This window comes from Typopeltis vanoorti, chromosome 9 (assembly GCF_054136105.1).
Source record: "Typopeltis vanoorti isolate ZY-2024b chromosome 9, IOZ_Tvanoo_1.0, whole genome shotgun sequence".
NCBI classification, from domain to species: domain Eukaryota; kingdom Metazoa; phylum Arthropoda; class Arachnida; order Uropygi; family Thelyphonidae; genus Typopeltis; species Typopeltis vanoorti.
Genome location: NC_143557.1, coordinates 144,547,182 through 144,561,867, shown reverse-complemented (window position 1 = coordinate 144,561,867; position 14,686 = coordinate 144,547,182). Strand labels below are relative to the sequence as shown.

Genomic DNA, 14,686 nt, shown 5'->3' with positions numbered 1-14,686 from the left:
TAAGCTCTCGTTGAGCCATAAAAAACAATGGGCGTTGCTGTCTATTGCCAGGATTAAGCCACGAAACCCACGGTATTATGTTGCCCAATTTTTCAAAGGCGTGTTTTGTGTTGCTATGGCATTCCAAAGGACCAGCATTTGGGATTTTATGAGAAACTGACCGAGCCCTTCATGCTGCATTGAGAGGCAGTTCGCATATACCGGATTTCATCCCGAACACGACTTATCCAATCAAAACAAAGAAATAGGACGAATTGTGATGGGCGTAAAAACCATAGTTTTTTATTTAATTCCTTTCCAGTCAAACGAATAGCAGACTATGTTATTCTCTCTCTCTCTCTGTTCATTCTATTCACTTAATCTTTATATTTTTTTAAATATTTAAATTTATTCTAATTTTATATCCCTTTTTAATTTTTCATTATTTCAGTTTACTTTGACAATATGCTAATAGCAGGAACAGTCTCTCTCCCTAATCGTAACAGTTGTTAATGCGTTCATAGTTTCAAATGGCAAATTGCATGGAAGTCAATAATATATGCTGGTTAATTAACGCATCGTTTTAGTCCGTTGTTGTTGTTGTTGTTTCGGAATTACAGCGAAGCAGCTAAGCCTACAAGACCAGCGTACTTGAGTCTGTAAATTGCTTGTGGTCATCAGTTTGCATGTCTGTCTCTCTCTCTCTTTCTCTCTCTCCCTCTGTCTCTCTCTGGAGTGAAAACACTTCCACTTCTATATAGTGAAATAGACTAATTTACCTTCAATCCTGCTAGACTGGATTCGAACCTGTTTACAATCAAAGGCAAATCTTCATCGACTGAGAGTTACGCAGGATCCCCGTTCTGAATATTATTAATTGCAGTAATAATAAATTATTAATGTTACTGCATTCCCTGGTCTACTTTTTAATGACGAATTGGTTTCCTCCATTTTCTTTTGAGCACGAAGGTTTCGTCTGGACGATTAGCTGAGTCTAATAATTCGAGCAAAAGAAATATTTGAATGGCAGCCGTGCGTGTATAAAAGTGGAGCGCAAACGTAACTGAAATACGAGGATAGAATGGTCACTCCTATGCCTCAAGGCATTCTTGACTGTATCCCTATGTGGGGCCGGTTTGCCTGCTTGCGGGATGAAAAACACCAGATAAACTGGCGGAAAAAACCCCTACTGCCAGCGCCCAAGACCGGCTAACTTGGCTATGGCTGAGGAAGATCCTTCAGCTCCTCACGTCTCCGACGGGAATAGAACCTAGGACACTCCTTCTCCAGGCATATGGTTGCGAAGCGCAAAGCCACTAGGCTAACCGCGCGGACTCTCATCTCCTCTATACCTCCTTAAAACTTTCCCCAATTGTTGCTTACTAAATCTCAAAACGTTATACTTTGCAACATTCAACTGACAGTTCTTCCCCATTCATTCACTCTATCCAGGTCCTCCTGTAAAGCCATACCATCCGCTTGACTCTTCATCGCTCTCCCCAATTTCGTCAGCAAACAGCTACATATCACGAGTTAAACCCATCCCAATACATATGGGGACTTTTCTTTTCTGAAAATGAGGTTGTTCATCTTTTAAACAAACTATTCAGATAATGTGTTTTAGCAGACTAGTTAATCCTATCTTCAAGATCTACCCTATTATGGCAATAGTGAGATTCGTGCTTGCTTATCACAAGGTAGGCATTAAAATTTCAGTTCTTTTTCCTCCCACCCTCGCAGAAGGTTATAAACCTGGTCTACATTTAGAATCAAGGATGTGCTAAGGATTATATAATCCAGGAACCTGCACTTTAGAGCCGTGCTCTTGGATTGTGTAACCAAATCCTTGATACTAAATACCGAACCTATCACTTTTTTAGCTTCGTGAGCTGCATCATCAAAATTGTCTGCCTGGAATAAATTTACATACAGTTAAAAAAGATCATATTTCGAAGGATCTTTACTGTTGTAAACATAACATATACATACTTTGCACTTTTTTTAATCAAATGTTCTTATAATTATTAGGTACCAATTCATTTATATACGGTTATATGAATAATTCATTCTAAGTAAAGACTTCACAAAACTGCCGTTAGACTAGCCATATTGCATATGATATTAACAAGAGATTCAAGTTTCAAGATTGAAGAGATTCAAATGTATCGTATATTTCATGTAAAGATGGTAAAACGAGAGAATTAGAAATACCGAAGTGCTATTGATTATTTCAAGGGGAAATTGGTAAACACAATTTCTTCTCCCTCTTGAAAGGGTTGCGTTTTATCGAGTTTTGCCCGTCTGGTACTGGAATTGTTTCAGTGGGATGGAGAGATCGATGGCCACATGAAAAAGAAGAAGAACGCATCAGAAAATCAATAATGATTGTTTGCGTGGGCGTCGTCCTATTTTATATTACATTGTAACCATGACAGTTTTCCATTAAATGTTTAAATATTCATACGTTGGAAATAATCATAAAAAACAATCAAGTCGCGCGCAAGTTTTCTTGTAAACGGGAAATTACATTTCTGGAAAGGATCCTTCAACAACTGCTTTTCAAAAAATGTGTTTTAGCGAGAGCGTGCAGAATCTCAGTCAGCATCAGCGATGCCCTTTGACTGGAAAGAACGTGGTTTCCAATCCTGTCTGGTGCAAAGAACATTTGTAACTCCTTTTTTAAGTTAAGGAAAGTTAGGCGGTCTTGTGCGGAGGTTGCGAAAGCTTTAATTCCTCAAACCGACAAGAAAACAACACAATTTACACCGGAAAATACATCGGCAGGCATAAGACTCACCGCCATGTCATCGTATTAAAATTATTGAAACGGAAGACCGTGATTTGGCTCGGGAAGGAAAGGACTCGTAAGCGCTACTGATCAGTGAATGTTTTCGGTACTCATATTGTTTTTTTTGGGAGGTGCTTAAGGGTCAAAGCCATATAACTGAGAGGAGACCTCCACATAGCCATTAAAGGAATGCGCAGAACCGACCAGACCATAATGTCCAGCATTCACCTTCTCGTGGTGCACCCTGTTGGGTATCTTTTGGGTATCCAGGTAGATATCCAACACGGTATCTACCAGGATACTGAACGAACGAAGATGGGCTCGCAATTTGGGATTTAGCTGACCAAATTGTATTTTTATTGGCTTAAACCAAAATACAAAATGATGGCACAACGTGACAAAATTTCATGCCAGGTGGGGAGTCGCCCAGTTAAACAAGGCCCCCGTTGTTTTCGCCAGGGAACCAGGACAAACAGCGAAAACCCAGCTACTGGAACAAATCCTAAAACTTACCCTAACTCAACATAACCAGAGTTCAAGATCGGTACTATCAACCAAAGAAGCCTGAATGGCAAAGAAATGGAACTGGCTAAGTACCAGATCGACATAATAGAGGTGACTGAAACAAAAAAAGACATAAACTGGTGAGATCTTTCTGAGCAATAAACACAAAATGTTATAATCAGGCAATGACAATCAAGGAAAAGAAGGAGTAGCCATAGTATTCAACACTAAATACGTGGCTAATCTTCTTGAATGGCAGTCAGTCTCAAGTAGAGTAATGTGGGCAAATATGAGAATGGGGAACTGGACAATGAGACTTATTTGTGCGTATGGTCCCACAGAAGGTTCTACTAAGATAGAAGTGGAGGAATTTTTTGAAGCTCTAGAGACAGCTACTGACACAATGAAAAAGGAAAAGTTGGTCCTTGTTGGGGATCTAAATAGCAGAGTAGGAAGTGATTGTGAGAGATACAAAAATATTTTGTATCTCTCACAATCACTAAAAATTTGGAGAAAAGAGCAAAGCTAATAATAATGGCAAATACTAGTTGGATGTCTACTCAGGACATGGACTGGTTATTACTAACACCATGTTCCTACATAAAAATGTGCACAAATTCACATGGAGAGAAGAGGCAAGGAATAAGAAAGTCTCCTTGACTATATTATTGTTGATAGTGATCTTTTCTCTCTGGTGAAGGACACCAGAGTGTACAGAGGATTTGAAATTGGAAGTGATCACTATTTAGTCTTGAGCAGGATAAAATTGAATTTCATATTGAAAAGAATAACACGTAAGAAAGTTTTAAAGCGAATAAAAGTTGAGGAGATCCCAGATGTGAGCTGTAGACTAAAATACACAAAGATTATTGAAGAAAAAATGAAAGAGTTTGAGAACAGGAACCAAACCTTGGAGATTCAGTGGCAAGCCTTGAAGAAAACCCTGATTGATTCAGCTAGAGAAGCATGTGGTGAGGTTGTCTGCAAGGATAAAAAAATCAGAACTCCATGGTGGACAGAGGAAGTTAAAGAGGCAGTGAAGGAAAAGCAGAAAACATATCAAAAGTTCCTGGCAAATAAGTCAAATTATGCTGTTAGAAATACAGAGACAAATGTAAGAAAACTAAACACTGTGTAAAACTAGCTAAACAATAGCCATGGGAAGACTTTGGTAAGAACAAAAAATAAATATCAAGAACGTAGTACGATATTCTGGAAGTTGTTGAAGAAGCTTAGAAATGAAGGAAAGAGTGCTGTAAAAGGAGTTAGAGATGATAAAGGTGACATGAAAACGGAAGAAAAATATCCTTGAAGTATGGAGTAATTACTTCAAAAATTGCTAAATGAAACAAGCAGTGATGACAGTACAGTGGTAAAAAACAAATGACCAAGCATGCACTCAAGAATACATATCAAGTAGGGAGGTATAACAGTCTTACAATGGCCGCACTGCATGGTTCAGTAGGCCTGGACAGAGGGACGAATTCCAGATGATTGGAGTAGAGCTCTCATAGTACCCATATATAAAAAGGGAAATAAAACTGCATGTGAGAATTACAGAGGTATTTCCCTACTGAGTGTTCCTGGCAAGATCTATGCAAGTATACTTGAGAAACGGTTGAGAAGAATTGTGGAAGAAAAGCTTGGTGAAGAACAAGCTGGATTCAGGCCAAATAGAGGCTGTCAGGATCAGATCTTCACTTTACGGCAAATAGTAGAGAAAGCATGGGAATATAACAAAGATCTGTATTTAAGTTTTGTCGATCTGGAAAAGGCATACGACAAGGTGCCAAGAGTGAAACTATTCAATACGCTGCAGTTATATGATGTCAATGGGGCATTATATCAAGCAATACTTAGTCTTTATTTGAGTTGTAAGTCAGCAGTTAGAATTGAAGGAAGTACAGGAAGATGGTTTAATGTTAAATCTGGTGTGAGACAAGGATGTACATTATCCCCTCTGTTATTCATTATCCATATGGATCACATTATGAAGGAAAGTGGTATTAAACATGATATCAAAATTGGAGATGTTAATGTCAGCTCTTTGCTTTATGCGGATGATGTTATACTTCTAAATAAATCCGCTACAAGTCTACAAGATTCTCTGACTAAATTGAATAACTGTTGTAGTAGATATGGTATGAAGATCAGCAGCAAAAAGTCAAAGACAATGAAAATAGGCAGAAGTTGAAAATATCAACTGCATTGTGAATGAAGAAACCATATAACAAGTAAAACAGTTCAGCTACTTAGGCACGATTTTTACTGAAGATGGTAAATTAAATATAGAAGAAGACAACAGAATCAGCAAAGCTGGTATGGTGGGAAGTCAATTGAATAAATTCATATGGAATAAGAAAGAAATTAGTCGGAACACTAAATTAGCTGTATACAAGACAGTGTTCAAACCAGTTTTAACTTATGGATCTGAGAGCTGGGTCAGAAGTAAAACACTGAACCAAAGACTAGAGACCGCAGATATGAGAGTCCTGAGAAAGATTATAGGCGTGAACTGATGGCATCAATGGCAATATCATATTAAAAACGAGGATATTAGGAAAGAACTTGACATTGTCAGCATCCAAGAATGCATTAGCAGAGCTAATCTCAGGTGGTATGGTCACTTAAACAGAATCGCTGAAGAATGATTAGCAAAACAAGTGTTCTCTACCAGGTTGGCAGGAAAACGACCCAGAGGAAGACCAAGATATAGGTGGATTGATACGGTACAAAGTGCCTTAGATGATAGAAATATAAGATCTGATTATGCTGGAGTCTTGACAAGTAACAGACTGATTTGGAGGAAAATTGTAGATAGGAAGTTAGTAATGATGTAATTTTTTCATGTAGTACTGTCATATCCTGTACATCCCTTGAGGATACATGGCAGGAATTTGATTATTATGTATTGCCTTTTTTCCTTAAGCCAGGACTGTGATTCGAATTGAGTTGGCTCTCCTCAATGTTCAATAAATACGTGATTGTCTTGCTGTTGAAGTCCGTCGGTCGGAAAATAAATGCTTTTGACACGTCGTCGAGAGAGGCTCCACAGTGAAGTTGTGCATTTGTGCCTCCCTTTAGCTCTCCTCTGACTATAATATCACTGCAAGAGAGAGAGAGAGAGAGAGAGGGAGAGAGAGAGTGTGTGTGTGTGTGTTTAAAATCGGTTAATAAAGGAGCTGTTGTGTCCCGCTCGTCAATCGCAATCACAGTTGAATGATTTAACAGACTGAAGTGTGTTGATGGAGTCTGATTCGGCTTTGCTGTTCCACGTTTACGCGCCGAAAACGCAGAAAAGAAAAAGTTATTCAGGGCGTTGCTCGTTTAAGGGCTACACGCGTGTCAAAGTCGATACGGAAAAGCATATTTTTAACCGTCCGCCAATAACGGGGATAAAAATATTCGCGTTCAGATTGCACAACCTCCGCGCAGAACTATTTCCGGACTGGACGAAGAAGGCTTCGCTACTCGAACCTCATTACGGTCTATACAGTGTACGAAAAAAAAAAAAAAAAACTGAAAGAGAAGGAACGTTTTGTTGAAATGGTTTCGTCCTCTTTTGCGTGTCTGAAGAAATCGAAACGAGGCTGAAACGAGTGCAACAACATGTCTGTTTAAAAAAAGACGAAGTCACAGTCCGGAATAATGAGATCGGCAATGCGAACAAACACGGAGGGGCGGAGATTAAAACAGAAACATTGCAGACTTCGGGTGCATCCAATCACGTTGAAATGTTGGAAGAGATGCTTGATGCCGAGGTCGGAAACCTTCATTACAGCGAAAGCTCACTAGTAAGACAGAGATTATTGCATTTTTCATAGTTTTAAAAGAAGAGAACCGAAACAGATGAAAATACTAAATGAAAGGAGAATAAGCATCGATTTTCATTTTGTTATGCCTTGGAAAGCTAAACACTTCCAACAGACTTAACGAAGTGTAATTTAGGGCCTCTCAATGGGTTCAGTGCCCCGATGGTGTTTTTAACTGTCGGTTTGCATCGGTGTCAATTCTCTTTGAGCAAACCCCCTCTCACTCCCCACCCCCAGATTAGAATATGGTAGATATCTAACGGATAATTAACACGTGATTCCAAAATTTTTCATGTGATGCACGAAAAGTTGTAAACAATGCTGTGTCAGTGCACTACTGGGATTTTAAATTATTTTTAAAAAAATGATATTTTTTTTTACATGTTTCGGAAGCCCTGCTCTTGAGACCGAACGTGGAACCTTTTCAAGCCACTTCAGAGACCCCCAGTAAGCAGGGGTGGTGGTCTTACACCGGCGATGGACAACGAGAAACATCCTTGCCCACCGCACGATTCGTACCCACAGCCTGTTGGACGGAGAGCGGATGCGCCAACCTCTCGGTCAATATCTGCGCGGGCTTTCACGGCATCCAACACTTCGCAGTAGGTGTCAAGGATAGCGAGTGCTTTGATGAAAACTGTAATTAAAGCAAATCAGAATCTTCGGGCTCGGGGTTAGAGTTCGTCGTCTGCAATCTATGAGTTTAAAAGAAATTTCCCGGTGATTAAACTTATTCATCATCATCATACGCATCAAGGATTTAGGCCTAGTATGGCCTGTTCCTACCTTAGAAGTCATCGTTGAACCGTTTAAGAGGACGTCCTGGTTTTCTTTTTCCTAATGGCTTGTACTTTAAGGCTTGTTTTGGTAATCTTTCTGTTTTCATTCTTTGAACGTGTTCCATCCATTTATGTTTATATTTTTTAATTTTTTCTATTACTGGTTCTTGGTTTAATTCTTTCATAATTTCTTCGTTTCTTTTGTGATCAAATAGGGTATACTTTGCAGTTTTTCTCATAAACTTCATTTCTGCTGTTATTAATCTTTGTTTGTCTTTTTGGTTTATTGTCCAGATTTCGCTTCCATACATTAAGACCGGGGTACGGCTAATGTATTGTATACTTTTAGCCTGGTTTGTTTTTGAACTAGGTTTGGTTTAAATATAGAGTTAATTACTCCTGTTATTTTTAAATATTTTGCAATTTTTATGTTTATATCTTTTTCATTTTCATATGTGATCGTACATCCTAGGTAGTTAAATGACTTCACCTGTTCTAAGATCTTGTTATCTATTACTATTTTAGTTCTTGCTGGATCTTGTCCTTTAAAGGGCATAATTTTTGATTTTTCCGTTGATATTATCATACAATAATCTTTGGATATCTTATTTAGATCTAAAATAGCTTTCTGTAAGTTATCTTCAGAATTTATAATTATTATTTGGTCGTCGGCAAAGAGGAGAGTGTTTAAGTTAACTGTAGGTGAAAGTTTAATTCCTTGATGTAAATTTTTACTCCATTTTATTATTATTTCATTTAAGTAGATATTAAAAAGAATTTCTGAAAGGGGACATCCCTGTCGGACCCCTTGGGTTATCTCTCTCGTATATGATAGCTCGTGATTTAATCTTATTTGTATTTGATTATTTTCATATATACTTATGATAGCTTTTAGGATATTATTTGGTTTTTGTCTTTCTTTTAATATGTTAAATAATATGTTTCTTTTAACTTTGTCAAATGCTTTTTCGAAGTCAATAAATGCAATATGTGTTTCTAAATTATATTCTATTCTTTTCTCTACTATTAATTTTAGGCAAAAGGCTGGGTCAATACATGATCGTCCTTTTCTAAATCCATTCTGTACCTCTAGAATAAAGTTTTCGGAATATTTCATTAGTTTGTTATTTAAGATTCTGCTGTATATTTTGTAACATGAATTTAGTATACTGATACCTCTGTAGTTTTTAGGGTCATCTCTATTACCTTTCTTAAAGATAGGAATCACAGTTGCTTTTTTCCATTCTATTGGGGGGATACCAGTTGAGTAAATTTTATTTAAAAATAATAAGAGTCTTCCTTTGAATATTGTTCCTGCGTATTTATATAGTTCTTAACCTAGCTTATCTTCTCCAGGTGATTTTCCGTTTCTTGTTTCTTTCAGGCTGATTTCTAATTCTTCTTCAGTTATTTCCTTTTCATTTTCGTTAATTGTTTGCCAGTTGTCTTTTTTAAAATATTCGTCTGTCAACAATTCTGTGTAGTAATTTAGAAATTCTTCTAATTTCAATTCAGTGTTTAATTTTATGTTTTCTTTGGTATCTGCATTTAGGTGTTTCAAAATCTTATATACACTGGGTCTTATTTTATATAAATCATGTTCTAAATTAGAAACAAATTTATTCCATGATTCTCTGTCTTTTTCTGACTTCTCTTTTAGCTATGGCTCTTATTCTTTTATATTCTATTTCATCTTCTAATCTTTTACTGCTTAACCATTTGTGATAGGCTTCTTTTTTCTTTTTGATTATTTCTTTGATTGTATCATCCCAGATCTTCAGTTTTTTCCTTTTATTGAATTTTTTGGTCTTTCCTAAGCTTTTATTTGCTGCTGCATTTAGTATCGTTTTTATATTAAGCCATTCTATTTCTATTTCTTCATTTTGTTTTATTTTATCTAGATACTGGTTAATTCTTTGTTCATATAGCCATTGTACATTTGTGTCATTCAATAGTCTAGTTTTATAAACAAATGTTTCAATTTTTCTTTCTGTTCTTGTTACTTGTAGCCATTTAGGTGGTAATCTTAACTTTATTTTAACAAGGAAGTGGTCACTGCTTATTTCATATCCTCGATGAACTCTAACATCTAGTGAAAATGTTGATGTCTTTTAATTTAATATGAAGTAATCTAATATTGATTTCCATCCTCTTGCTGCCGAAGTATATTTATGTATGTCTTTATGTTTATAGAATGAATTCATTATTTTTAGGTTATTATAAACTACAAAGTCAGTCAATTTTTTACCATTTCTGTTTAGAGTGTGTTTTCCATGTATTCCTATATTTTTATTAATTTTCGTGTTTCCAATGCTTGCATTTAAGTCTCCTGCTAAAATTATGTAGTCATTTTTATTTATTTTATTATATATGTTTTGTAGCTGATTATAAAAATCCATATTATCCTGTTCTCTTCCTTCTTCTGGGGCATATAAACCAATTATTGTTAAATGGCCTGTATCTATTTTTATTCTAGCTTCTATTATTCTTTCATTCCATAATTTATAATGTGTTAACTGTTTGGAAAGGGAGTTATGAATCCAAATCATGACTCCTGCTTGTGCTCTTTGGTCTCTGTCGACTCCACTGTATATCACATTAAAATTTTCAGTTCTCATAGTTCCTTTTAATTTCTTTTTTGTTTCTTTCATTTAGTAATCGGTCTAATTCTATATCTTTGTATGCTATTCCTCTTACATTCCAGTTTGCTATGTGTATTATATTTTGTCGTTTCCATTTTCGTTTTCCCTTTTCCATTCCAGGGTCGTTTCGTTTCCCATAGATTCAATCCGATTATCTTTTTCTGTCAGTTTACAAGTAGGATTATGTTCCTCCATGTCAGGGGACTAGCCTGACGATGGAATAGTTCAGTGGTAGGGCTGCTACCTTAAGGCTTCTGAACTAGCCTTCTTCCGAATTTAAACCCATAGGAGGAATAGGGTATAATGAAGGGGAAAGAGTAGATTATAGAAGAAATATAGTAAGGTTTATAGAGAGGGCATAGTTGTAAGGCCAGAAATGAAAAGACCCCATGGCCTTCGAGTACTCTAATAGCAGAAGCATCATAAAGTAAGAAGAGTTGGCTGATAAGGCCTTATAGGAAAGATTAAAGTAAGTGGGTCTTCCTCAAAGTAGAAGAAGGAGAGGATAGATCCAGCTAGGGGTCCATGGGAGTGCCGCTTCCCTTACAATCAAGATGATTGCCCTTATGGCCCTGTTGGTCCACGAGTCCTTATTCAGTATATTCGGACCACCCCACCATATATATATATACACACACACACACACACACACATGGTGGGCTCCCCTATCCGCCACCCAGGGGACGCGTTCTCTAGGGGTTACAGGGTCCCCTGAGAGTGTTTAAACTTATTAAAAAGGTAAAATATATTAAAAGAGGCTTCTCTTATTCCTTCGTTTAATTTACTTCAAGTAATCAATGTTTCTAAACAGCACATCTTTTATTTATTTATATATATTTACTCTATCTGCAAATGCAGACTCGTCATTCAACTTGCACAAATCGCCGGTTTGTCACCAGACCAATTTTATTGTTCTAAAATCCTGTCCGCTAACGAGACATTTTAACACTCAAGCAGACCACATTAAAGATTCCGTGCTTCCGACGGCACAGACGAAGTCCAAAGACTTCGATTCGAATCCAGTCTAGAAAACGATGAACTTCATCAAGACTTTTCAACTGAACATGAGTTAGCCGGTCTCATACGGAGGTGGAAGACCTTTTTCATCCCTCAAACAAGCTAGAACACACACACACACACACACACACACACACACACACACACACACACACACACACACACACACACACACACACACACACACACACACACACACGCACACACACACACACACACACACACACACACACACACACACACACACACACACACACACACACACACAAATATACATTATGGGAGACCGCAGAAAAAAGTTAACTACCCTATTCCGTGTCAGATCTGGTTTCCAGCACCTCCATGGTGAGGTGTTGCTGCATACTTCTCTTAGCAGAAGGCTTCACCCCCCCCTCCCAAAAAAACCCAGTGAGGTACGGAAGTTTCAAAATGATGACGTCACGTGTGAATATGTAACTACTCAACACTCGTTGCGAGTGAATATTATTTGAACTCTTCTTATGTTTGAATGAGTGGATTACTTTATTTTCAAATTATCGCAATCGATCCAAATTTAATTTTTTCAGCAGTACGTTGGTTTACTAAACAATAATCAAAAACAATTGCAGATGAGTAAAATTCTTCTGTCTTTTTATTTTATATTTATTTATATTTCATTTAAATTTTAAAAAGGTTTTAATCCATTAACAATAGAAAAAATCCTCCAAAATTATTTAATTTATTATTATTATTATTATCATCATCATCACACCTCCATGACGTCAAGAGACAGTGGGGCCTGTCATCGCGAGAGATCCCACTGTCACACGCTCATCATACCTTCACTCAAATGCGTCAACTGTTTCCACGTCATTGCCTTTGCCAGAGGCAATGCATTTTATTTACAATCCATTTTATAAATATTTCACGACAGTACCCTCTTCTCCCCCCCTGTTGGTGGGAGGAGAAAGTACTTTCGACTCCTGGAACTTTGATGCAACCCTTATGTATCGTCAGTATGTTCCTTAACAGAATTTACTTAAAACCCACAGAAAATGTGAAGGTGGCTTCAAAAGAAAAATTTTGCTCGTGCTATAAACCCAATATATCACTTGGCATTGCTGCAGCCCGAAAATGATAACACACACACACACGCTGGCTGAGTGGTCAGAGTATCTGCTCTCCATCCTAGAGGCTGTGGGTTCGAATCCGCCAGGGACAGGGATGTTTGTGATTGTTCTTCTAACCAATTATATATTGGGTTTTATCCTTTTTGTAAGCAAACAAAGTTTGCGCCTGAAGTATCTTCAGGACTGAGGCAACTCGTGGCAAAGGTGGACTAAGCTCTCATCATTTGTCTTAGTCTCCCATAATGCAAAGCACATCTCCTTGCGGACATGTATAATTAATGCTATGCATTAAGGGACGGGCGACTACCCAGACCGGTTTCGACCTTTATTGAGGTCTCATCAGTGGGAGCAAGACTCAGAGGTGGTACTACTAAGGTCGTACACTTGGATTACACCAAATATATAAATGGTAGCATAGCCAAGTGAAAAAACTTCCATCATGTTTTACTAACCGTTTACCCTATCCACTGTTGTGACCTGTGACCTTGCGAAGTATGACCTTTGATGTCTTTCCGCCAAATTCTCAAAATTAACTAACACGCACATTTATGCCTCTGGAAACAGAACCGAAAGTGGGTCAAGTAGTCAACTTAAATATTGAGCTAAAATTGGCTTCGTTTTCTTGGGGGGGGGGGAGAGAAACAATGTCGCTCAACTCCCAACTGCCTTCTCTGTGAAGCACATAAAAAGAGTTCCTCTCTCTCTCTCTCGCTCTCTCTCTTTCTCTCTCTCTCTCTGTCATGATCAATTCTAACTCTGTGTTCTGTTGGTCTTTAATTCTCCTCCCATCGATCTTTCGTGGATCGTAACATGCCCCGTCTACTCGTAGGAACACGTCACATGTGCTCAAACACACACCTCCGCCAAGAATAAACAGAAAGAGTCCATCGCGAGCAGGATTCTTGGCTGCTCTGATGACGTCTTCTCTTTCGCCCACTAAAACAACCAGCGCTTCCACCCCCATCCCTCCACGGAATTATTTTCTTATTTCTTCTCGAATGTGGGGAAAAAACAAAGCAAAGAAAGAATCAATTTCGCAATTCTTTTTTTCCTGCAATGAAAAGAAATGAAGCCGATGATTTATTCGACGATTTATTCATTTAAGAATTCAAACGAACTTGGAAGCTCGTCTTAAACGGGAACAGAAGTCTTCTTTCATCTGCATCTCCATAAATAAGAAAATCAAATCGCTTCCCTCCGACCTTCAGTCGCCTGAAGCAGCAATCAAAAGCTGTTTACGGACATCGCAACCACTTCGCCAGTTCCGTGCTTCAGTCGCGGTTCTTCGAGCAATCGATTTTGCTTGCGTTTGAACACACGCGCTTGTGGATCACACTTCTCGACTCGTTTTTCAAAATGGCTTAAATGGAAAAAAGGAGATCCGAGAAAGCGGGAAATTAAATAAGCTTTTAACGTATTAATGAAATAGCAGGAATGTGATTTATTTTTATTTTATGACGAAGAACATCAGCAGAGCATTTTGAGAATCCAGTTCGCGAGCAGAACTCGAAGAAACTGATTTAACACACGAGAGTGAAAGAAATGCTTCCGGGTTGTTTAGAGCCTGTGATTGAAAGAGCTCGACGAAGTCTGTTATGTGTTCTCTGGTCAGCGTGTCCGTTTTGGGGAATGAAAAACCCGAGCTTCCGAAATAAAACAACCCTTGAACCCGGTATGAGACCGGCTAACTCTCCTTCTGTTTGAAAAGTTCTAAGAAATGTTCTTCGCATCTAAAGAGAGATTCGAAGACGCACGACTCGTTCTTCTTTCGACCTCAGAGACAGGGAAAGTCCCTTCTTCGGTTGAACTTTGTATTCTTCCTCATATTTGGAAACGCGTCTGCAAATTGTGTAGTGAAAATATCTCACGTGGATTATCGTGCGAATGGCATGCGTGCACTAACGAAGCCGTTTTTTGTCTGTTTTCAGGTGGTGAAGATGGTGGGCGTCGTTCTAATCGTATTCATCCTGTGGATGCCTCTGCAAGTGCTCATGTTGTACTCCCAGTTTGGATCCCTCCCAGGAGCGGTAATATTTGCAAGCCATTTACAAATACT

General features: G+C 38.0%; 1 protein-coding gene across 3 annotated transcripts in view; it reads left to right on the top strand.

Moving 5' to 3' along the window:
* LOC150103654 (QRFP-like peptide receptor) overlaps window positions 1–14,686 on the top strand; it is an 88,993-nt gene that overhangs the window by 66,035 nt on the left and 8,272 nt on the right. For 2 of the 3 annotated variants that reach the window (XM_090397807.1, XM_090397805.1), the window contains one exon: window positions 14,559–14,657. The exons of the other annotated variant lie outside the window; for it this stretch is intronic. In XM_090397807.1, the coding sequence (XP_090253933.1) occupies window positions 14,559–14,657 (99 nt within the window). The remainder of the gene's footprint in view (window positions 1–14,558; window positions 14,658–14,686) is intronic. 3 annotated transcript variants of the gene reach the window in all.